A 24,155-nucleotide genomic window follows, 5' to 3' on the forward strand; every position below is an offset into this window, starting at 1 on the left:
TTAAGCGGAAGAACCAGAAGTGAAACTACTAACAGAAATTGGTCAGTTGGGCTTCAGTGCCCAAATTAGTGAAGAGTGAATTCTTCTGGTTTTAATAATTGTGGAGCTGTTGCTAATAACAGAGAGTGTAAAGTGCAGGCTCTTTCAGACTATGTAGTGTTGAAAGTATTCTGGAAAGGAAGTGGAGGCTTCTGATCACTATACCTTCTGTCCCATTCCTTGCTTAATTTTTTTGCTTATTTTAATTTTAAAAATATTTTGATTAATAAATGGAGCAATAGGCAATGAGTAGTCAATAAATAGGTTATCTGAATCACCCTTGTGCGTGTAAGACACCTGTGCAAGTGAATTTGCTTGCTGGACTATTGTAGTGCAGTAATCTGTCACAGACTGCCCATTATAAAGGCCACTTCCCAGGCATGTAGTAGGGATTCACTGTATTTTGTTTGGTTTTGTAGCTTTTACAAAGAATTGAAGAACCTGGTATTTGCCTTGCCATCAGTGAGCAGTCCCTTGACCAGCATCCAAACCTGGCAGCTTCTCACTTCTTGGCTGATTACCTCACAGCTCACTTCTATGCCAATCTGACAACAGCACGCCGTAATGAAATCCAGGCACTCTATATGGGATCAAAGGTGAGTTAAACTCCTCCACTGTGGGATTAATCATGATATATAAGTAATTTTATAATATATAAAATATATTACATAATATATACAGTCTGTAGATTTTACCAGAGCATTCTCACCATATCAGGACTAAGATCCTGAGTCTGAGGATTCAAAGGAAAGTTAGAGAAGACTTAAAACTTTTCTTCCCCTTCTCCACCTTTGCAGTTCCTATATTCTAATGCAGTTGCAGCTCCTAATACAAGCAGAGCAGTCTTGTGTTTGAGCTGCAGGGAGTGGAGGAACACACAGGCTAAAAGAGGGAGGTGGTGGAATAAAATAAAATTGTGGTGTTTATCAGGACAGTTGCTGTCTTTGTCCCAAGTGAAAAAGCAGGCATCCTCAACTTGCTCTCTGTGTCAGTAACACCAGGTGTCCTACATATGTCCACCTATATGGAGGACTTTGACACTTACATGTCATTTTTCTCCCAGGTGCCTTCCCAAGGTAGACGGCATCATTCCTCTTTTTGGATGGCTGTTGCCTTTACAGAAGTCATACAGATTCTGTGCTCGGCGTCGGAATAGATGCATTAACCAGTAGATTATCTTAGTCGAATGCATTATATGTAAACAAAATGAAGTGCTGTCTGTTTTGTTATAGGACTACAAATAGCAGCTTTCTCCAGTGTGTGCCACGACAGTATTTTGCTGGACTTCCTCTTTCCTTACTTGTCCCTTTTGAAGACATGATTCAGTTTGAAAAGTGTCCATATTTAGGAGAACTGATAATATCTTCTCTTGATGTTTCCTCAGATGATGGAAGGATAATGATTGGGCTAATATTCTTTTTATAAGCTTATTTTAATAAGAAAATATTCTCTACCCTGCTACAACAGATTTGTCGCAGGGTCACAGTGGTTTCCACTCTTCAACTGCCTCTGACTTGAGGCAGTGTTTTATAGAATGGGAATGTGGAAACTAAGTAATTTCTGCAAATCCCCTCAGTAATTCTATAATAGAAGAAGGAATAGGTCTGAGAAGTCCCACCTCCAGTTTTTGGCCTCTGTTATTACATTCTCTGCATAAGCTACTGTGCTAGTTTCTTGTCTTTAATCTCACTGAAACACAGATTTGAAGGTCTATAAATTTAACATACGCTTTTTTCCTTGTATCTCAGGTGCTGCTGACTCTGCCTGAGCTTTCCCGTGTTAACTACTTCCACCTCTCCTCCAGGCCACTGCTCATGCTGGAACAGCTCCTCATGAATATGAAGGTGGACTGGGTAGCTGTAGCTGTGCAGACACTGCACCAGCTCTTATCTGGACAGGAAATTGGTTTTACCATAGAAGACATTGACAGTTTGCTCTCAAAGTATGCAGAAAAAGCTCTCGACTTCCCTTTCGCATTAAAAGAAAAGAGATCAGGTGACTTTCCATGAGAATGCTGTTTTTCACTTGGGAAAGAAGGGCCAATTTCCCCCCAGCATTGTTTCGCCAATTGTCACAACATTTTTAGATGTGTGCCTCCAGTCTCCCTCTAGCCCGGAATTTGTTCTTGAAGTCTTTGCCTGTCTTGTAAATAGATATTCTCAAGGACCAGTAGCTTCAGAAGTTTCTTGGGCTTTCCTCTGTTTCTCCTCCTTGGGGTCTCTTTTCTTACATGATATTGTTCAATTTTATTTCATTCCTGTTTAACACTAAGTCACTGACAACTTAGGCAATTCTAAAACCTGCAGCCAACCACATCTTCCCCCAAATGGAATGGGGATTTAATCTTCCATAGTCTTTTCTCCTAACAGAGTTCTGTTCCTTTTTTCATATAAAAGACTTTTAAACTTGTAGTTCTATGTAACATTCTCAGCATGGTTCTCCTGGTTTGCAAATCGCTTCTCATCCATGTTGTGTTCGATTCTCCTGCATTTGGTTCTTTCCTGCCGGGATTTTAGAACTGGAACAGCAGAGGGTGCTGCAGATCAAGTCCAGTGCTTTTTTTCCCCACTGTACTAAAAGCGTATTGTGTGTGTACCTATCTGTGTCTATTTATACCTCCATATATGGTACCAACTTGCTTTATGTCTGGTTTCAAATGTTGACTTCATTTCATGATTTGAAGATGCAGCTCTTGCTAACAAAAGCATCAGAATTATCTACCTTTTCTTGCCAAATCACCTATAACTTTGCAAGTATGTTCCTTCCACTGCAATGTGAAGCATTTAATATTTGCCATGAGCATCTGGTGTCAACTGATTGTTTTCACATCTGATACTTATTCTCTGCTGTATTATTCCTGTAGTCCACTGCTTTGATAAGGATCCCTTTGTGTTTTAGATCATTGAATTTTCTATAGTTTTTCATGAATTATGGGCTAATTTTCATGAAAACATAGCAATTTGCAATTAGTAGCTACTCCCATTTTGTGCTGAGATTCTTACATGCTGCTGTGAATGGATTCCTCTAATCTTAGTAAAAACAGGTAGATATATGACCAGTGTTGTTCTCTGATTTTTATTTTTCTTTCTCTTTGTCCTAGATTCTCTGATACATATCCAGGAAAATCTCAGCCAGGTATTGGAATGTGAAGCACTGTCTAAATCGGGATCATCGGAACTCTCTCCTGTCAGCTTTACTGGTAAAGTTAAGACTTTGGTGGCATTTTCTTTCAATCTGTTCCTGCTTGTTTTATCGGCTGTGTATGTCCCACTGCTTAATACTAACTTGGGTCATGTTTAATGTGGGTTAGTAGGTCTCTACAGTTGTGTGCTTTGGGCCCAATTAAAAGAAGACTTAAAGGGGAACAAGAAGTGTATGACTTTGTTTTGATTTTTGGTAGGTATCTACAAAATGCCTGAAAAATCAGCACAAAAGCTTTCCGTTCCACACCCTATGAAAAAAACCAAGTCTGAACAGATTATAGGAAACAACTACATCTGCAGGAAAAAATAAAGTACCTCTTTGCCACAGCTAGGTTGCTGGTGGATTAATGATGTTGCAGATTGATCTTCTGTATCTTGACTTCTTTGCTCTCTCTCTGGGTATATAGGCAGAGCTTGTCTGGAAGCCCATCAGTGTGGTACTTCTCCCTGTCTTCCTGTTCTATTCTCAGTCACATTTTTTCTTCTAGATCTTGTCTACTGTAAAACCAAAGTTATCTCATTCATTTTGTATTTTTTTTTCGTTATTCTTTTGGTCGAATTTATTTTTTTTCTAGGATCCTTCTTGTGACTTAAGGGAAATGGCACACCTTCTATTGTCTGGAAGGCTCCACTCACAGTCCTCAAAACCAAATAAATAGAAACAAAATAACTTGCCAAAACAGCTGAAGAGTATTTTTGGCTTAAAAACAATGGCAAATCTTTCTATAGGATCCATTCAGCATCTAATGCAAGAGACACTTTTTGGAGGATATATATTGAGTGATGCACAACCTGTGCTCTCAGGAAATGACTATCAAAGGATAGCCTCAGACATCCAAGGCTGGGAATTCTCAGCAAGTAATGGGCCTGAACTAGGGCTGCACAGTGATATCCTGATCTACAGTTTAGGGTGTCTGAACTGTTCTCTGGTTCTCCATCCTGAACTGAAGACTTTTTTTGCTCTGCCTACACAAAGTGACAGCAGTGTCTTGGATTGGGCTGTGTAGCTCTTCAGTTTTTCTTATAATGGTCAGCTTAATATCTATGTTGTTACAAAACTTGAATACATTGTCCTCTAATACTCCTTTGCAATCCAGTATCTGCTTAGATGAGCATGAGTTAGCTTTATTGGAGTGTTTTTTTTCCTTTTTTGGTTTAGTATTCATGTACACAGAAAAGGACTTGCAGGGCTGCAATGACATGTTGAACTTTTTAATTAGCCTGTAGTGTAACTGGCTCACATGATATAAGCTAAAAGCTTGTCTAATACTGTAAACTTGTTTCAATGAGTATTTCATTGGCAAGGTCAAAGATCCCGAAGGCCAAAGACTTAAACTCCTGCCTCTTTGAACTGATTTCTCCACAGTAGACTGTAAAGGGGACCAGAACAGGGAGGGATATGTTGTTGCTAGCCGTACCACACCTCTCCTGAGATGACAAAGAAATCTCAGTCTTCAGGAATATCAACACTGGGTATTCTTAAGATTATATTTAATGCTATATTGGGTTTTGGTATCTATATACCAGGATATGGGGTTTTTTTTCTTCCTGCTCTAAGTCACTACTTATGATACAAGAATAGATGTTGACGGTCTTATAGTTCTCTAATTGTTATGGTAAAGGTCTATTAATAACTCTGTACTCCTGCTTATCAGTATTAAAGTACTGTAAGTTTACAATCTTACAATTTTAGCTTAAAGCGTACATATTTCTTACACAATGTTATTCTGCCATGTCTGGCTGAAAAGTAATGGTAGTCATCTTGTGAGTCAGAAAGGTCTCACAGCCTCTGTAAGTCTGTAGTGGTTTTTGGTATTCAAGACTTGATTAAACAGCTTACATTCTGTTCAATATTCTTCTTGGCTGGGCTCTTTTTAAGGTGTTGCTATATCTGCAAGTCCCAGAGATAGAAGTCTGCAGCAGAATTTGTTTCCTCAAGAATTTGTGCCTCCTGAGAAGCCACCACCAAAGCAGCAATGGATACCTGATGACACTGAAATGATATGTATGGTTTGCAAAACTGAACGCTTCACTATGGTAAGGAGTAAAATCAAAGTACAGGCATTCCTAGACTGTGACCTTAATATGAATACTTGCTCATAGTCTGTTTCCTAAGAGACACTAGCTACTTCAGCAAGTTTGTCTGCATCAGTATAGGCCTGACAACATTGCCAGTCCTTTGATATTTAACCATTAGTTTCTATTTAGTGTAGTTGAAGAGACTGGCAACAGTTATCTCCTTGCAGAGTCTTGTGAGCTGATACAGCCTAAAAAGGAAATCTGGTTGTCAGAGGAGACAACTACAAGATCTGAAAAATATGTAATAATAGCAGTATTAATATTCCAAAAGGTTGTCTAGTTGACTGGACTGGAAAGAACTAACATGAGTATAATATAATTCAGATTATAAATACAGAAAATGTAATCTTTGTTATTGGATACACTTTTCTAAAACTTGTCATTTCACAGAGTACTTGAGCAACTGCATTGCTGCTCTAAGGGAGGAGACAAATTTTGAGTTTTGCAGGTGTGCTGGCAGCCTGTTATCTGCTATTGCTTAGAAACGGTACTGTTTTCTCAAAGTATCTGTTGCTTCTGAATTTGGAAATTACTAAGATGGTGTCAGAAACAGTCTACAGCTTCTAACTTTTCCAAGAGATGATCTGTTAGCACTGTGATTAAAACTGGGACAATTTAAATAGTGGAAAGCTCAAGACTGCAGCAAACTTGTTTTAAATACCTGCCTCAGGGTTTGTTTGTTTTTTTTCTTTGCCATGTCCTCTGTAAAGTAATTGGTGAGAATGAATTACTGTGTAGTTCTGAAAAGCCTTATGCATGGTGTTACCTCTTCAAATGGAGCAAGTTTACTCAGAAGTGGAGGCAGATATAGGAGGGGACCAGTAAATTCTTTCTGTTGCTCATTCATGACCTTTTTTGCTTAGTTTAACAGGCGCCATCACTGCAGGCGCTGTGGCAGGCTGGTGTGCAGCTCTTGCTCCACCAAGAAAATGGCAGTAGAAGCTTGCAGAGAAAATCTGTCTCGTGTATGCGATCAATGCTATAGCTACTACAACAGAGAACATCTGCCTGACTTGGTACAAGACACAAGCATGTAAGTCCTTCCCTTCTATCTAGTTCTCCTCAATTTCATGTACATGGCAGAATACATGAATGGAATGAGAGAGAAGTAAACATTTGGGTTTATCTTGATAATGTAATATCATCAGCTTTTTCGTCTCCAGCTGTTGGGATTTTCAGGTTTGATAGGTGTGGGGATGTTCCGTATGCCTCAGTTTACTTTTTGTATTAGAAAGAACACCGACAAGCCAGGCAACAAAGTCTTTAATTCTTTAAGCACTGATTGACAAACCTAAGAATTGAATGCTCTGATGCAAAACATATTCAGCACAAACTTCTACAGTGTGATGAAGTTTCCTGCGGTTTACTTGGCTTCTAGGTTAGTATCACATATTGATTAGCTCTGCTGAACATATCAGTGTTTTAATGTTATTCCACAATCCCTTGATTATGACTCCTTGAACCCTTGGGGATTCAAAAGCAAGTTCATGATTAGATAAGCTTTGAAACTGCCCTTGTTAAAAGGGACAGCTGTGATGACAAATTTTTGTGATGTCGTTGCTTTAAGCTGAGAATTGGACTGAAACTCATGTTGTGTATGTTAGACCAGCTGGTAAAAAGTGCAGCTCAAAAGAGTGAGTTTTATTTTCTGTGGCCCTGTCAGGCCTGCTGACACTGGTATCAGCAGGCTTGTCAGGGTCACAGAGGGTAAGACTTTTTTCAGCTGCACTTTCAGCTGCATTTTCTAGCAAGCAGTCACTTCTAGCTAAACCAGTTTGCATCAGAATGGTTGCTTACACTGCTAGATTATGTCAGCAGAACCTAGCAGTGAGCTTGAATGCCACCTGTCATGTTTTAATTGCTTAAATGTCTGGGGTTTTTTATACATGCCCTATTTGTATATCAAAACCAACTAAGTCTTAAGAACAGAGACCTGGATGCCAAAAACTTCATTTTAGCTCTGATATATTCTGATACTAGGCAGTTCTTCTCAGCATCTGCTTTCTTATGAAGTGTGCAACAGTACTATTCCTACAGAAGGTTATAAGAAATAATCACTTAATGTAGTTGAAATACAACAGTGAAGGAGCAGGATCTTAGATTTCCAGGCAGCATGGGGTTGGGGCAGGGCAATAAATTGGAGAGGTCAGGGAGGGAGAGATGTTGGATTTTTACAAGATAGTGTTCTGAAAAGGCTAGCCATATTGATCTCTCTTTTTAAAACTATTTTCCCCCACGTGCTGGAGTAGACATGATGTTTCTTTCTGTCATTTTATTACAGCAGAAAAGATGATCAGGACCAAGTTGAAGGTAAGGAATGGAGTAATGTTAAACTTCTTTTTTTTTAAGTGCCTGATTAGCAGCAGAGTTAGAGATAGGAAGCTGATATATCTTGTTGCAGCTGAAGGGTGATCAGAACTTCAGTTACAAAATATCACTGATGGTTTTTGCATGTGCAGGCTGAAATTGAGCATTCCTAACTTCTGTGAGTGGAAATTGAGATTTAGGAGAGATTTCTGAACCAATACTGAAATGTGCTGGATGGGGATTAAAGGAAGGAACTGAAAAACAACAGTTGGAGATGCACTTTGCATACTGGAAACAGTCAGTGAGAGGCTGTGGTCTGAGTAGGAGTTAATTAGCCAACTACAGAGCTGTGTGGAGTGATACTGTTTTTACAGACCATGTTAGTACAACTCTGAATACTGCTGCAATGTGCTGTGACGTTTGATACCCTGTGGTGGCTGGGCTGGGGGTAGCACCAGGATGAGGCCCTACTCATGGGCTGGGTTGTGTCCTGAGTTCCATCTCCTTCTCTGGTTTTGTGAATACAGTCATAATTTCTCTTCAGTGCCTCAGTTTCCACATCTAGTATCGTAACAGTTAGGGAATAATAACAAAATTTAGTTGACTTTTTTCTCTACCATTTTTCCTCAAGGTATTTACTGTTTGTTGCTTAGTGTGGCGTTTAAGGTGATTCTAGAAAATTTTTCTACACTGATGTGAAATTCTGGCAGACCAACATTTAATTATTTCAAGTGTTTATAGTATTAATGTGAAACATGATGCAAAATTTGCATTTATGCTAAAAAACAAATGACGATATTTTTCCTTACTTGTCCCTTTTTAAGTATGATGGGCTATTTGAGCTTTTTTTTCTCTTGTTCGCAGAAGTTTATTTTACTGCTACCTTTGTTACAGGACTGAAACAGCTGAAATGCAGTTTCTGAGCTGCTGCTTCTGGTTAGATCTTTCTCTTTGCCTGCAGCATTGCTACACATCAGTGGGCCCATATAATTCATTCAGTAGGAGTGAACACAAAAGTATGGAAATCCTCAGATTTAAGGGGGAAAGTGCCTTATTCTGCTTTTTTAATTTGTCTAAGTGAAGGCTTATCAAATATTTTCAGGCCTGGTTTATTATAATTATACAAGTTTCCAGTTCAGCTTAGAAATAGCAGGTTTAGGGTTTTTTTATTCATTTTACAGTTTTAGATTTACTCAACACTAACAGTCCTCCTATGAAATCTAAAACAGTGAATTTTGAGAGGATTTTTTCCATTTTAAGTTTTTCCCAAGGAGGAGAAGAAGTTGGGAAGTTGATTAGGGGAAAGAGTAGCAAATTAGCATTATTCTCCATTTCTTAGCATTGTAAGATTGGCTACTGTTTTTCTGCCAGGAACCACAATCACAAACTTGAGCATCAGAGGGCTTGTGCATTCTCAGCTGCACTCAGATGACAGACAAGATTTGATTTGTAGCTATTCGGGGTTACTAATTTCAAAACAGAAGTTTCCTTAATCTGGAGGAAAGAAGAAGACTTTTTACAGAAAAGAAATTTCTTAAGTCATTTGATCAAACCTCCAATTTCCTGCAGTACTATTTAATATGAAAACTTAACGTAAGGAGTTAGCTCATCTTCTCACAACATTTTGTCTTAAAGCCGCTGGGCTATATGTTCAAAAAACCTGAATTCTCAAAAGAAGATACAGACAGTTCAGTCAATTTACCCTTTCTTTTACAACTAGTTCTTTAGTTTCCCTTTTTAGCTATAACCCACAGCTCTCATATTTCCACTTCTCTCCTGCTCAGGAATATTTAATAACTTGCCTGAGGGAAGGCTAAAGAGGGGAGATTGCTGTGCTTGATGTCCAGTAGGGTGAGAGTTGGATTGTCATTTGAAGACATGTTACTGGAGCCACTTATTCGTGACAGGGTGTTGGTTACGCTGAGAGTAAGTTTAGGTGCAGTCTGGCAGCCTGCTGAGGAATGGAAGTGTTTCTGTAATCTAGGTCCTGGACGTGTGATACTGACACAAAGTGGCACAATGAGAAGATTACAGATGACTGTTTTGAAGGAGTATAGGAATATATTATATGTCTGCAATATGTGTCCTTAGCCAGGTTTGTTGCTTCTTGTACAATGATTCTATATGGTGTTTTGGTTTTGGCTGCAGAAACTTCTAATAATGAATATTCCACAGTGGTGCGAATACCCAAGGCAACTGAGCTTGAATGGATTTTTTCCCTGAATGAAGAGGAGAATGAAATTGTACGCAGTAAATTTTATTATGAACAGGTGAGATCTGGAGAAAGAGAGTCCAATATAAGATGTTCCCTGGAGAACTAACTCAATACCCATGTCTGTCTGTCTTTCCTCGAATTGTCAGGCTCCCAGTTCTTCCTTGTGTATTGCCATCCTTAGCCTGCACAGTGACAGCATAGTCTGTGGCCACCAACTGATAGAGCACTGCTGCAAGTTGTCCCAAGGGCTCACTAATCCTGAGGTGGATGCTGGTCTCCTTATGGACATCATGAAACAATTGCTCTTCAGTGCCAAAATGATGTTTGTAAAAGCTGGAAGGAGCCAGGATCTAGCTCTCTGTGACAGGTGATTTATCAGATGTTTACTAGGGTGTATTGAGGTATTGTCAAGACCATTATCCTTTTTTACTGGGGAGTAGAGGGTGGGAGGGTTTTTGTGATTGTACTGTGGACACTTTAAACAAGAAGAGAAGTTCATAATGTAAGAATAATGTAAGAGTTCAGAAAGTAGAAATTAAAATAATATGACTAATAATTACTGAGAAAATTCTCAGAGCAGGGAGAAATAATTCACAAAGACTGGGGTAAATATTTTGCTTCTGATATTGTGTATTTGCTTTCAATCTATATTTCAATGTAGGATTTTAAACCTGCACTTCCTGAGAATGAGCATTTTGCACTTTCCTCGAGTTTTGTCCTACAGAGCTTGAGGTGGCAGGTGTAATATACATGTCACATGTACTATTTTGATTTTGTAACATAGCTGCTGTCTGGCAGTGTTCCACTGAATGTGGCAAAAAAACAAATAAAATACAATCTGAATATGATAATATGACTAGACAAACCTGGGGTACTGGTGATTAGGAACCACTGTTCTAAGAGTTGTCTTTGACATAAAGTTCTTTAAGTGTATGATAATAGTGAAAGTCTATATATTTGTTCAACTTCTTTGTTTTCTCCCAGCTACATCAGCAAAGTGGATGTGTTGAATATTTTGGTTGCTGCTGCCTATCGTCCAATACCATCTTTGGATCAGATTCTTCTCCCTGCAGCAGTTACAAGATTAAGAAATCAGCTTCTGGAAGCAGAGTACTATCAACTAGCTATAGAGGTAATGACAATCGAGGGATGTCGGTGTTAACGCTTCTGTAGTGGCTTTTGGTTTTTTCCCTTCTGAGTTTAGATGGATGTGATGTGTGAAATAGACAATATTTGAACAGTTACAAGCTGAGATTAAGTTTTTAAACAAAGAAGAAATAATTTTTATGAACACTGGAAAAAATTTCTGAGATGGAAAAGTCCACTTGTTGTGGAGCAGACTGCTGAAGGGAAGGGTAGGGGCCCTGTCTGCTGGTACATTTGAAATTGAACTGGACTAATGGCAAGAGAGTAATTAAATAGAGGAATCTTGCACGTGGTAGAAGGGCTGAGATGTCCTTTGTGGCAGGACTTTATCTGAAGCTTGTAGGTTTGATATTATTTGTCTATAATCCCACAGCAGACAGTAAGGCAAATCAGCAATGGTGGCAGATCTATCTGAGCTCATCTGGTGTGGTTTATCATCTTTTGTCTTCCTTCTGCTCCCAGAATTTTGTAAACTTCTGGTTTATGGCATTGTAGTTAAAGAACAGGATTGATACTATGAACAGGAATAGGATTTTTAAGGGGTAATAAACTGCAGGAATAGATGACCTCTTTGAATAAAACGGTTTGTGTTTAAAGGCAGGTGGTCTGCTAAAGAAAATCAGGAATACATTTGATCAGCAATGTTATGTGAAATAAAAAAATTGCTTGTGGTTTGTGAAGCATCTTCTGTTGCTTTTTTGAAACCACATACCTGATGAATTCTGATCTGTAAAAAAGTGGATGTGAAACTATCCTGAGTTTTAAAACTGCTGAACTTGAAATTTCCCAGATAAATAGTTGCTTAAATTTGTACAATAAAGAATATTTCCATATTTGGAGATTGTGGGTGTTTTGGTAGTTGGCATTTTGTGCCAATAATACAGAAATAATCAGTATGAGTTTTTTCATGTTTTGTTTTTAATGGGAAATGTACTCTAGGAAGTGAAAGGTCACAATCGCAGACTGTGTGATAAGCCAGTTCTCCTGCTTTCTGTACTGGAACTGTCTTGCAATATTAACAAATTATTTTGAATTTAGGTTTCTACAAAATCTGGGTTGGATCCAGGTGGAGCGTGGCATGCCTGGGGCATGGCTTGCCTTAAAGCTGGAAATTTAAATTCAGCAAGAGAGAAGTTTAACCGATGTTTAAAGCCACCTATGGATCTAAACCAGCTGAACCATGGTTCAAGGCTGGTCCAGGATGTGATACAGTACCTGGAGTCCACAGTGAAGCCCATACTCATTGCGGTAAGTCTTCTGTCTACTCTGAAAGGTGATAGCCAAGCTAAGTAGTGATGTTTTAATACACATCTTATAGCAGTGCATGTTACAATATCGGGTGTTAGGATTTTTTCCTTCTTTTTTCATGACTGCATATTGGAAACTGAATATGGTTGAGAGATTTGTTAGCTGTTTCATCGCAGTGAATTGATGGCTGAGAGCTAGATCATGGGATTTTCTACTAATCTGGAGCATACTTAGTGGAGGGGAAAGAAGCTTACCATATTATTACTACACTCTGAAGAAATTAAACTCAGTCCCAACAGTATGTTGTAATGCTGCAGTGATGCCGTTGTAGTAGAATTGTGTTTACATAAGCCTCCTGGCTGACCCTGGAAACAGCCATGCTAGCTACAGGAAGATTCAGCACCCCTGTTGATAGCAGAATTCCAATCTAGTGTTTATAAAAAGCATTACTGGATTCTCACTCCCCTGAAATGATACCTTATTTTAAAAAAAACATAGAAGTGCTTCAGGACTGAATTACAAGATCTAACTGAAAAGAAAGTTTTCCTCTTATTCATAACCTAGCACTGATTCTCTGTTTTAATGGCAGGATGACGATTACTTTGCCACACTGAGGGAACTTGAGGCAACGCTGAGGACAAGAAGTCTGTCTCTGGAGCTGATGTGTGAGGGGAAGATTCAACACAACAGCTACTATCAAGAGTGCTTGTTCTATTTACATAGTTATGGCACTAATCTGGCGATAATAAGCTTTTACATGAGGCATGACTGTATGAGAGAAGCACTGCTTCACTTGTTAAATAAGGTGAGTAATCAAATTTGCCATCACCTAAATTTAAATTTGAAAAGTGGCTAAGAGGACTTCAAGGCCGGTCTTAGATGACAATGAGCGTGATGCAGCATTCTGGGTGTTTTTCTGCATGGGAGTTTTCTGAGGTCCTAAATGTTGTTATACATACTATCCGGTGACTGGCAACAACTCAGTGACATGAAAAAGTAACTTTGATCTTTACATCTTACGTTTAATCTCTCTTCCCCATTGTGTTGAAACAGTGGCTTCTAGAGGAGAAAGTGGTTTATATTTTTGATAGAGGTTCTGCATCAACAGCTTTGTCTTTTTTCTGCAAAGCTGAAAATCTGGGAGTATTGTCATCTTGTTCAGAAGAGAGAAGGAAAATTTTCAATTCCAACATGCTGGTAACACTAGACACTTTACTCTCTATCACAGTGGCTCTCTCTCTTGGTATTGTTTGTTGAACCAGACAGCCATGATTGCACTTCTTGTAACCATTAGGAGTATAAGGGAATACAGGATCATGTCCCAGAGAACAGAAATGTAGTGAAGCCACAGAATGGTTTCCAGGTCTCCCTTAAGAAAACTGCATAATATAGGAGGGCTTAATGTCTGGAGAAATAAGTTCTTTTGGTGCTGAATTACAATTAAACCTAGAAATTATTCCAACAGGTTCTCACTAATTTATTAAGGGTGCTTCTTGGGAGATGTGGAAGAGATGTGAATTCATTACATCTCACCAGCTTGAGGGCTGATAAGTGTGGGGGGTTTTCTTTTTAAAATTTCTGTGCTTGTCTGATTTACTGATTTCTTCTAAAAAAATATTTTAAATAATTATTATTGAGAATGTACAGCTTGAAGTACCAAATTCCATTATCTTCAGTCTGCTTATGAGCTTTATTAATAGAAAATTAAGTTGTCTTATCAGCTGTTTTCTCATTGTGTCATCAGTCATTCCAAGCTCATGTACTCACCTGCACATTAAATTTACCTTTCAAATGTGTCCTTTGTATCAGTTTAAATTTGTCTTTAAAGAACAGTTGCATGTCTTTGCAATGTTGGTGAAATAATTTCACTAGTTCAGTAGCAAACTTTGAAAATACTCTAGATGTACAATTTGATGTGGAAGTTTTGGATAAGGAAACTGGTAGTGATCATGCAAACCAGAGAGGAAGGTTTGTTATCCTAAAGCTGTAAGGTACTAAGCTTCTGATGAAACATTTTACAGTCAGTTGGTTGGAAACATTTTATGTGTACAGGCTTTGTAGCTTGTATCTTACTCAGATTTAAAACCCCCCCAAAAATTCATATTATGTCTTTAAAACATTTATGCAGGCTGTGTTGTCACACATGCTTCTTTCCATAGAAACATTAATATGTGAGGCTGCGTTTGCAAGACCATAGTCAGGAGGCCAAGGGAAGTAAATATTCCCCTCAGCTCACTACTTGGGAGGTTTGATCTGAACTACTGTGCCCAGTTTTGGGTTCCCTAGTACAAAGCAGACATTGTCAAAGTGGAGCAAATCTAATGGAAGGCCATCAAAGTGGCTAGGAGCCTGAAGCACATGATGTATGAGGAGCAGCAGAGCTAGGTTTTTCCAGCTTGAAGAAGAGAAGGCAAAAGAAGATGTATGCCCTGTTTTCAGCTACCAAGTAAAAGAGTAAGACACAGTAGACACAATTTGGAGCAAGGGAAATTCCAATTGCGTATAAGGAAAAGGGGTTTTTTGCAGTGAGGATATACAGACATGGGAACTGGGCCCCAGAGAGGCTGTTGAATCACCCTGCTTTGTCATGCTCAGATCTTGACTGGACAAGCCAGAGCAGCATGACCTAACTTTGAAGCTGTTCTTTGAGTGGGGGTTTGAACCAAATGACTTGGGGAAATCCCTTCCAACCTAAATTATTTATTAATTTTATGATTTCTGTCACTTTATACTCTGGTGTTACATAAGGAGAATGAACAAGCCACAGTGACTTTGCTTCAAGCTACCTTTCTGTTGCTTGTGTAGGAATCTCCATCAGAACTATTCATTGAAGGGATCTTCATTCCAAGTTACGAAGGTGGAAAACTGCATATGTTAGAGAACTTGCTGGAAACCATTGATCCAGGATTGGAGAGCTGGGGAGCCTACTTGATTGCAGCCTGCAAATACTTGCAGAGAAAGAACTACTACCATATTCTGTATGAGCTGCAACAGTTCATGAAGGTAAGATGAGGGTCAGTGGCATCTCTTCCAGTGAAATGTTGAATACTGTCAGACTTTTGATTAATTACTTTGTTGTAAATCTGCATGATGGACAAGTATATTTTTGCTACTTTCCAATCCTAACTAACAGATAGGAAGGCCTGAGCCTGACTGGATCTGACCCGCTATGCATTTGTCATGGATCTGGTGCACTGCAGTAGCTTAACTACTGTTTTAAAGAAAACAGCATTGCCTGCTTTGTGTGAGCCCTTTAGTACAGACAGCGATTAGTGAAGGTGGCGTACTTTGGTCCATCTTGGTGTTCAGTATGTTTCTTCTAGGATCACGTTCGTGCTGCCATGACCTGTATTAGATTTTTCACTCATGGAGCAAAGTCTTACACTGAACTGGGAGGCAAACAGACGTGGCTTCTAAAGATCAAGGACCATCTCAAAGTCTATCTGCAGGAGGTTTCAAGAAGTTCAGGAAGGAAAAAAATGGCATATACTTTTCGGAAGAAAATGTCTGCTACAGATGTGTCAAGGTATCTATAAAGAAGAAACTAAGTTACAGGAAAGGAGAAATTCAGGCTGCTTTTCCTGTGGTTGTTTTTAAGTTGGCTTTAGCTAATACATACTAGCTGTGCCTGACCCAAATCTGACTTTTCTGTAGTTGCAAGTATAGGGTTCCTGTTACCTTTCCCCCAATAACCCAACCCAGGAAATGAGTGATTGTTTCTACTAAAATATCAGTCTATGTATCATCTACCTTCCATTAATTTTAAAAACAAACAAAACCCCTATAGTGCCTAGACAGCTCTATATCAATCCACAAGTTCTCTTGCTTTTACTCTTCCTTTCCTCTCTACAAAGCAAGCAGCTTTGTGGTGCTTAGCTGCCTACTGGGGTTAACTCACACCATTCAACGATGTACAGGTTATAGGTGCCAGACATAACTGAACCCCTGTATTCAAAAGTTGAAGTGTAAATTTTGTCAGATCACTCTTGTGCTTGGGCTTTTATATCTTGGTCGTCTTAGGGGCTTTTTTCTTTCTTTTTGTTACGCTAGACTCTAACTTAAAGGTGGGGGGCAGTGTGTATGAGGTGGAAAAGTGGGAGCAGATATTTATTTGGAATCCAGATTATCGTCTCATTTCTTTGAAATAATGTTAACAAGTGCTCACCTGCAGCTTGTGATACATGTTAAGTTCACTGATTTGAAAAGTATCTCATTGCTGCACACTTGGTTACACAGAAGACAAAGTAAAAAAGTAACTAAATTACTGTTTGGATATATGTCTTATTTTGAAACGTGTTCAAGAAATTAGTAAATTCACACAAATAGTAATTGACCCTTTCTCTACTTCAAAATAAAGTCAGAATTTTTCCTCTATCCAGGCATATCAATACAGTTGATCTGCAGATGGAAGTAACAAAGTTCCTGCATCGATGTGAGAGCTCAGGAACCTCTCAAATGACAGGCTCCTCCTTGCCCACGCTTTTTGGAAACAATAACATGAAAATGGATGTTGCTTGCAAGGTACTTATTGCTATGTCAAACACAGCTCTATTTTTCATCAACAATACTTACTTGATAGACAGGTTGAAACATTTGATGGTCAAAGCAGCCTCTTGTATTTTTCATGGACAGGCTACCTGTGCACATATGCAACCTACAGTTTATGAAAAATTCATGGTTTTCCTCAAAGTAGTAGAGAAAATGTGAGAACTTGGAGCTCCTTTTATCAAAGTTCAAACTTTCAGAAGCAGAGGATCCCCAATACAGATAGTAATGTGCCTTTTGACTATACATCCTATTGTGTTTTGAAGCAAGGCAAATACTGCTATTATTCTAACCCTTCTTCACTTCAGCTCAGCTCCATATGTAACTTGCCCAATGTCCCACAGGTAATCAGTGTGTGACCATAGACCATATATTTGCTCTACTTGTTGGGGTGGTGCTGTTTTCTGACAAATTAATGCACTCTCTTTTTGGCCTCTGGGCAAAATCTGGAAATGCATTATTATTTAACTGTATGTCATGAAAAAAATGAATGTGCATCCCCAAACTTGTCTACGTCTCTCTTTTCAGGTCATGTTGGAAGGCAAAAACATTGAGGAGGGGTTTGGGATTGCATTTAGAGTCCTTCAGGTACGGAAAAACTTGATATAACAAGCACTGTTATTACAAAAGTAACTCCTGCAAGCAGCAGTTGTTAAAGCAAAAGACTTTTTGCAAAATGTCTTTTAATCCCCCAAAAGAAAAACCTCTTGTGAGAGAAGTCGCTAGTTCAAGTCTTAAATGTCTATGTATTCGGACAAAGTTTGGTAAGGAAATAAAGATGCTGCTTCAGTAGGACACTTCCAAACTAATTTGGTCATACAAAAGAATTAAGTACAGATTTCCTTTGCTGTATACCTTGTTCAGTGACTTAACTCTGGCAAACCACAATCACAGATGTGAGTAGAGAGGTCTGACTTGGTAGCTCTCTGCAGTTTGTGATAGCCATGCAAACACATAGTGAATAAATAAGGCCAAGGCTATCTCTGTACTATTCTCCTGGCTGAGAGAGCAAAGCTAATTAACTGGAAGTTCTCTCTGGGGACCTCATGTCTATGTAGAAGTTGAGGGCATTACCAGTCAGCATAGCTCATGAGCCTCCCAATTTTTTTGTGTGTTTCTCATCCATATATTAGGAGCTGCTAAAAGACACTGCTTCAAGCAGTGCAGTTTGCAGTTGCCTCCTGTCTGGGACAGAGGATGTAGCAGGGCCACCTCAGGACAGAGGTGGCACACTGAAAGGATATTTGTGAATATGGCAGGCCCTGCTTCTTCTTTCCAGTCAGGATGTACAAGGCAAAATGCCTGTTTGTAGTAAGATGGACAGCCTTAGAAAAATAGCACTTCTTAGCATCAACAGCAGTCACTACCCTCCAGGAAAAATGGAGCAGCATGTCCAGCTGCCTAGCATCACTTCTGTTTCCTTCCTCTTTTTTTCTTTTTTTGCCTTATTCATGGCAAGATAAGTCCACAGCTCTTACCCTTAGTATAGGAGGTGTATGATGGTCAGTTGTCTCCTGTTTCTCGGGATACATAAAGGGTGGCTGCTGGTGGGGCTGGAGGAATATAGTGGGAGCTTGCAAAGTGTAGAGACATGGGTACGAAAGATCTTTCACCAGAAGAAATAAAACTGCTTTTTTGCCACCCCTGAAAGGGAGGTGGTAACAGCGCTTTTGTTCTTGAGCAAAATTGAGTTTTACTAGTCTGATTATAGAAAACTGTTAATCCAGAGCTGAGCAGTGGTGACTGGAAAATCAGAGGCCCCCAAAACAGCTTTGACTTTTTGGAGCATGGTGTGATGTTTTGTCCTTAGGATATATTGTCTCAGTTGTATAGACTCCCTGTGAGAGAACCTGCTGAGAACACATAACGTGTTGCTCTGATGTTCCAATTACCTCTTAGGACTTCCAGCTGGAGGCTACAGATGTGTACAGCAAAGTGGCCAAGCAACTGGTGAAGCAGCAGAAGTATAGTGAGATCCGGCAGCTCCTCAAGTGTGTCAATGAGTCTGGAGTTGCAGCAAAAAATGATGGGGATAACATTATCCTAAACTGCCTAAATGAATTCAAGAACATTCCTGCGGAGGTAATTCTATCCTGCACTGTGTCCCTTTTGAAGGAAAATGGGTATATACAATACAGGCTACAGGGAAACCATCCTGTGGTGTCTGTGCTGCCCTTTTAGCAAGTCCTTCCTATCTTCTGGCTCTGTACTACATGAATTGTTTAAAGGTGGGAATGTGTGGTTTGCCTTATGCAAGTTATTCTGAGAGGAAGCAGTAAGTAGCTGTAGCATGCTCCTGCCCTGTACTTCCCAGATGTGTACACATGAGGGAAAGAGAAACTGCTTTGCAGGATCCTGTAAACGCTCCTGACTGGGGTGGGAGGTGGGAGGCTTCCATGGCTTAACATAGAGGATGTGTGGAGGCAGAAACCTCCTGCCTCCATAGGAAATAATTTTAAGATTTCCTTTGCCTACCAGAGTGTCTCTTCTATCCCAGTGAGGGAAGGAGGTGCCCTTTATGAAGTTCTACTGATCAGAATAGGGGATGCAGTCTACGCCTTGGCGTTGGGGATGGTCTACAGGGGTGACTCCTGCTGGGGTGCAGAGAAGCTACAAATTCATTTCATACAATGTGAGCCATGTCCCTGGGGAACTCCCAGGGTCATAGGGTTCTCTAGGGATGCCCCACAGACATGGCATGCAGGAGGAGCTGTAGTAAAAGCAAAGAAGTGGACTTTGTGTTTTCTACATCTGCCACACTTGCAGTTGGACGAGGTAGCCAGCTAGCTGTGATCTCAGCAGCCCTTCCTCTGGGCAGGGGTTTCGTCCCTGATGGGTTAAAGTTTGCAAACTGTAGTCAGTCTAAATGTGAACGCCTTTTCCTTTCTTTGGCTACAGGATCTTGATAATCTGATTCAGGATATGGACAGTGATGAAAACAAGGTAAGTAAAAGTACAGGAGAGAAACTGTTTTAGCAACAGCCCAGTCTCGGTCTGCAGGCTATATGCTGTGCTCTCTTTCACCATCTTCTCTCTCATCCTCACTTAAGCCAAAGTTTTGAAGGTTACTTCCTAGATTGTAGAAATCACAGTGAAATCCTCAAGGCTGTGGTTTTTGTGACTGTAGAGCTATGACATGAAAGTACCAGTTGATGTTATGTCTGTTAGTTCCTTGACAGTCCTCAGAGTGAGGGCTAGGCATTTGTTATAGGGGGAGGCCAAGTATTCCGAAGAGGTGCATTGGTGTGTTTGCTGGGTTTGTTACCCAGCTTTTCACACTGGTGCATGTAAGTTTCTAGTTAATGGCAAAAAGCTAATGAGGATCAACATACCTCCAAGATGACCATTTCAGCTTATTGTTTCAGGATTATGCTATTTCTGTTGTGATCAAGAGTTAAATGATAAAACTTCTCTAGTTCTGATATACTTTTTCTCTTAGAGGAGGAAAGGCCTAAACTACTTTGTTAGCTTTCATACCAGCTGGCCAAGCCCCTGGAGAGTCACAGATAGATACATGAACTGTAGGTGCATGTTTACAGTTGAAGAGGCTGTGGTTTAGTGCTTGTGGATTGTGGTAGATCCTGAATGGCATAACTGGAAATAAAATCTTAAGATTTGTGACTGTCCTCTGTCCTGCTCCGACTGACAAACTCCCTGTTGTATGTAGATTAAAAAGGGGGGCTTTTCATTTTGCCTTGATGCAAGATCTATTGCTGAAAGATGTGAGCTGTTCTAGAACCTCTTTGCTATGAAGATATGGTAAACTAATGCACAAGATAGGATTCCTGATGCTAATTTCATGGTGATACAGTAGTTTCCAAAAGAGACAAACATAATGAAATACAGTGGTCTATCCATCTTTTACACTGGGATCTGTTCCATGCCATACTCTGTTTCATAATATGCTGCTACCACCTTCTTCTGAGCTAGGTATTTCCAGTGAATCCTTGCTTAAGCTTGTCCTCTTAGTTTACTACAGCTTTCTAACCAAGTTATGACTGCATCTTCTGCTTCAGATCCAGGCCTATGTGATGTGCAATAAGTTGCGTTCTGCCTATCTAGTCTCAGTGAGACAGGAGAAGACCAGAGCAGTGCAGCTAGTCCAGCACGTGCGACAGCTGGCTGAGAACAGCGGCGATGACGTTGTGAAGGCCATCTGTGCCCAATGGCTCTCAGTGCACCAGCCCAAAATGAGAAATCGGATTCCCCAGGGCACTAGGAAGTAATAAGTAATTGACGTTCACCATTGTACAGAAAGACAAAGCTTCAAGACAGCTTGAAGGTGTGTGGTTCAGCAACCTCTTGATAAAATGGAAGTCTCTTCACTCATGTTGTTGGCAAATGGATGCTGCTATTGTACCTCTGGTGAGAGGAAGGGAACTAAATTACGAGTGCCAGTCCTGTATTTTGACAGTCACTACCTCAGGGTGTTTTTTGGCTATCTTTTTGATGGGGTGGGGAGGGGGGCAGTTTCACACTGAACAAGCAAGAATTTAGGTGTATGGAAGAGAGCACTTCAGCTTCTGGTTGGGATGGGGGTGATTGGTTTGGTGGGGGGAGGGGGTTTGGTTGATTTTATTTTTTTTTTTTTAAAGGCACTAAACTTTATTGTATGTTTTTTACTTTTAATCCAGAAAACCTATGTAGAGAGGACAGAAAAATCTCATCAGCTCAACATAGCCTAGAGTATAAAACTTTTGTGATTATGGGTTTCCTGTAAACTTTTTCAAGATTGGAGAGAGCTTCTTTTACAAAGACTGAAATTCAGAGATTTTTTTAAGACCTCTATACAAACCATTGCTACTGTTACTTTTTCCTTCCCACTAGTACAATGTGCCCAGTTTCTTTGCTTGAAAAGGTAGGAACAAATTCTTCATGGCAGGCTTCTATTTAGTCACAGTGTCTGATGTGTGCTATGCATATGGCATTTGAGCCCTTACTAGACGGATGAATTTATAAAGGATCTATCCTGTAAGGGGAGTACAAAGGGAAAAGAATCCTTAAAAATAGTTGAAAAATCATATACCTCTTTCTTTGCTATGGTAATACCCAATAAATTGTTGTGATGCTGTATCACTGAACAGCTGCCAGTAAACTTCCACAGTTTTTCATCAGGTGTAGCAGCAAATATGGATAGAGCAAGCTGTGGTAAAATTCAGCAGACAGTTTGCATTCCTGTCACACAGGGATTTACTTGTTTCTTAACAAGAATAATCTGTTCCCTGTCAGGTACAACAAAACACCAGACTAAGTTTTTATTAGCTGGATGTACCGTATAGACTATATTGATAGGCTTTGCTCTGGAAGCATTAGGTTAACTCAGTTTTATGAAAAAGCAGGAATCTCTGTGTAATGGCTGTGTTCAGGGATGCTGAAAAAAGCAGCTGCTTCTCTGCAAACATGACTGGGACATGAGAAGTGGGCAGAAGAATGGTAGACAGCAGTGGGACTTTCAAAAAGCAACAACAAACCATGGCACTCCAAGAGTTTGTTTGCTGTTTATGTGTATTTCAGCACAAGAAAGTAGTTCACTTTTTTGTTAAAAAGTTGTTTACTTCAAAAGAAACAACAGGTTTTCTGAAGTGTAATATAACTGTATATAGTTTTAGTACATAAAATAATTGAGACTGTCAAATCTGAGTTTTGCACTATCTCCAAGCTTACTGTAGTGACAGAAGAGACTTCCACAGTATTGAAAAGGACTTGGTCCATCTCCTTTAGTGTTTCATGAGCAGTGCCCCACTGACACGAGCACCTCTCTCGGAAGTGCTCCGCTCACTAGAGCAGGGATAGAAATGTCTCGGAGTGAAGCGGTCTGAAATGACCACATTTAGCTCCTGACCGGAGATTAGCATTATCTTGTTAGTGAGCAGTACTAATGAAAGCTTTGTTTTCTTGGCCAGACTGACCTAGCTTTCCATCACATTGCAGCCATTAAGTTAATCCTAAAACGTGACACTATCCTTGTCTTTGATCATTTCCAAATATCTAATTATGAGGAGGAGGCTTTACTCTTTGTGGGTGTCCAGATCTGCATTGCTGTAATACCTACTTTTCTGATTGAGTTTTCAGCTGTATAGGGCACAGAGAGTGGAGTCTGCCATGCAGACTAGTTGGTTCGTACCTGCCTTTCTTCCTGACCTCTTTGCACTGTACCTGATGCACTTTATATAGTGTTTGTTGTAATTTGATGTTCTTAACCTGGAATCGTAGGGATCTTTCTCTTGCCAGCAGAACTGGAATTTTGATCCTGACTAACTGCCTTGTGTCATGAATAGTGCAGTTATCAAGGGGCTTTGAATTTTTGAGTGTCAAAAAGGGATTGAATACTGCCACTTAAAAAGAACTTCTATATTAATGACCGAGGTTTGTTTACAATGAAAAAAGAATAAAGTATTATGACTGTTAACATAACTTCTGTTTTACTTTTTTTCTCAACATAGCTGGGGATCTCGTTATGGATCTGTACTTTGCTTTTGGCTCTGCTTAGCAGAGTAATTAGAAGGGGGATAAGCGTTCTGTCATGCAGAACTCTCTGATAGTGTCCTCAATATTTAGATCAATTGGAATATCATATCCTCAGAAGTCTTCCCAGTAGATTGGTAGCTAGCTCGCCCTCATACAAGTACTCTCACAGACCAGTAATCCTCTTTAGAGAGCTCTGCAAGTTAATCTAACTCTCTTTTAGCTTTCCCAAAGCAAGGCTTGTAAATGAGCTTTAGTTCCCTCATCTTACAGGTCAACCTAGAGGAAGAGATGAATGATTTGCCCAAGGTCAAAAAGAGTGGGTGTGTGTCTGTAGAAACAATCAGACTTCTTTGAGAAGAGCATTGACCTGCAAGGGCAAAATATTTCAGCCTAGAGACACTTCCTGCATTTTTTGAAAATAGTTTCTATTGCTCCTGAAAGCTACTTTCAAGGTCAGAGAATCACACACAGAAAGCAGGCCAAGCCTGCGATGCTAGGTAGCATTGTACTGCTACTGGTGCATTTAGCTTCATATTCAAGATGAAGTGTGAAGAGGGAAGCAAAAAGGTACAGCAAGGAAAAACACAAAGGGATTTTAAAATGTTACTGAAACTGAGTTCTCTACACTAGTAAGGCAGGTGCAGATAACAAAGCCAAGTAAACAAATTCAACATTTCTGAAGGAAGACCGAGTCTCCTGTTATAAAAGGAAAACAGCTTTATTATTGCTCAGAGGTGGCACAGGACTGAGCTGCATAGATAGCATCCAGGCAGAACAAAATAATCATAAAATCAGCATTTGTTTCCCAAAACTGGCAGTTAGTCACAGTGGTATGCTCATATGCAAGTCTAAAACCTTCCAAATATTTTTTTTCAGAAGCAGAAGATAATCCTATGAGTTGTGGC

General features: G+C 39.7%; 1 protein-coding gene across 2 annotated transcripts in view; it reads left to right on the forward strand.

Moving 5' to 3' along the window:
- ZFYVE26 (zinc finger FYVE-type containing 26) overlaps window positions 1-23,196 on the forward strand; it is a 50,538-nt gene extending 27,342 nt beyond the window's left edge. For both annotated transcript variants that reach the window (XM_026849525.1, XM_026849524.1), the window contains exons 24-41: window positions 459-635; window positions 1,788-2,034; window positions 3,140-3,238; window positions 5,122-5,279; window positions 6,185-6,354; window positions 7,603-7,631; window positions 9,777-9,898; window positions 9,990-10,210; window positions 10,828-10,975; window positions 12,028-12,237; window positions 12,827-13,042; window positions 15,043-15,240; window positions 15,561-15,763; window positions 16,617-16,758; window positions 17,311-17,370; window positions 18,682-18,864; window positions 19,681-19,725; window positions 20,799-23,196. In XM_026849525.1, the coding sequence (XP_026705326.1) occupies window positions 459-635; window positions 1,788-2,034; window positions 3,140-3,238; window positions 5,122-5,279; window positions 6,185-6,354; window positions 7,603-7,631; window positions 9,777-9,898; window positions 9,990-10,210; window positions 10,828-10,975; window positions 12,028-12,237; window positions 12,827-13,042; window positions 15,043-15,240; window positions 15,561-15,763; window positions 16,617-16,758; window positions 17,311-17,370; window positions 18,682-18,864; window positions 19,681-19,725; window positions 20,799-21,008 (2,838 nt within the window). In that variant the 3' untranslated portion in view covers window positions 21,009-23,196. The remainder of the gene's footprint in view (window positions 1-458; window positions 636-1,787; window positions 2,035-3,139; window positions 3,239-5,121; window positions 5,280-6,184; window positions 6,355-7,602; window positions 7,632-9,776; window positions 9,899-9,989; window positions 10,211-10,827; window positions 10,976-12,027; window positions 12,238-12,826; window positions 13,043-15,042; window positions 15,241-15,560; window positions 15,764-16,616; window positions 16,759-17,310; window positions 17,371-18,681; window positions 18,865-19,680; window positions 19,726-20,798) is intronic.
- The last annotated feature ends 959 nt before the right edge of the window (window positions 23,197-24,155 follow it).

This window comes from Athene cunicularia (genome assembly GCF_003259725.1).
Source record: "Athene cunicularia isolate RWA chromosome 5 unlocalized genomic scaffold, athCun1 chr5_part1, whole genome shotgun sequence".
Taxonomy (NCBI): Eukaryota; Metazoa; Chordata; class Aves; order Strigiformes; family Strigidae; genus Athene; species Athene cunicularia.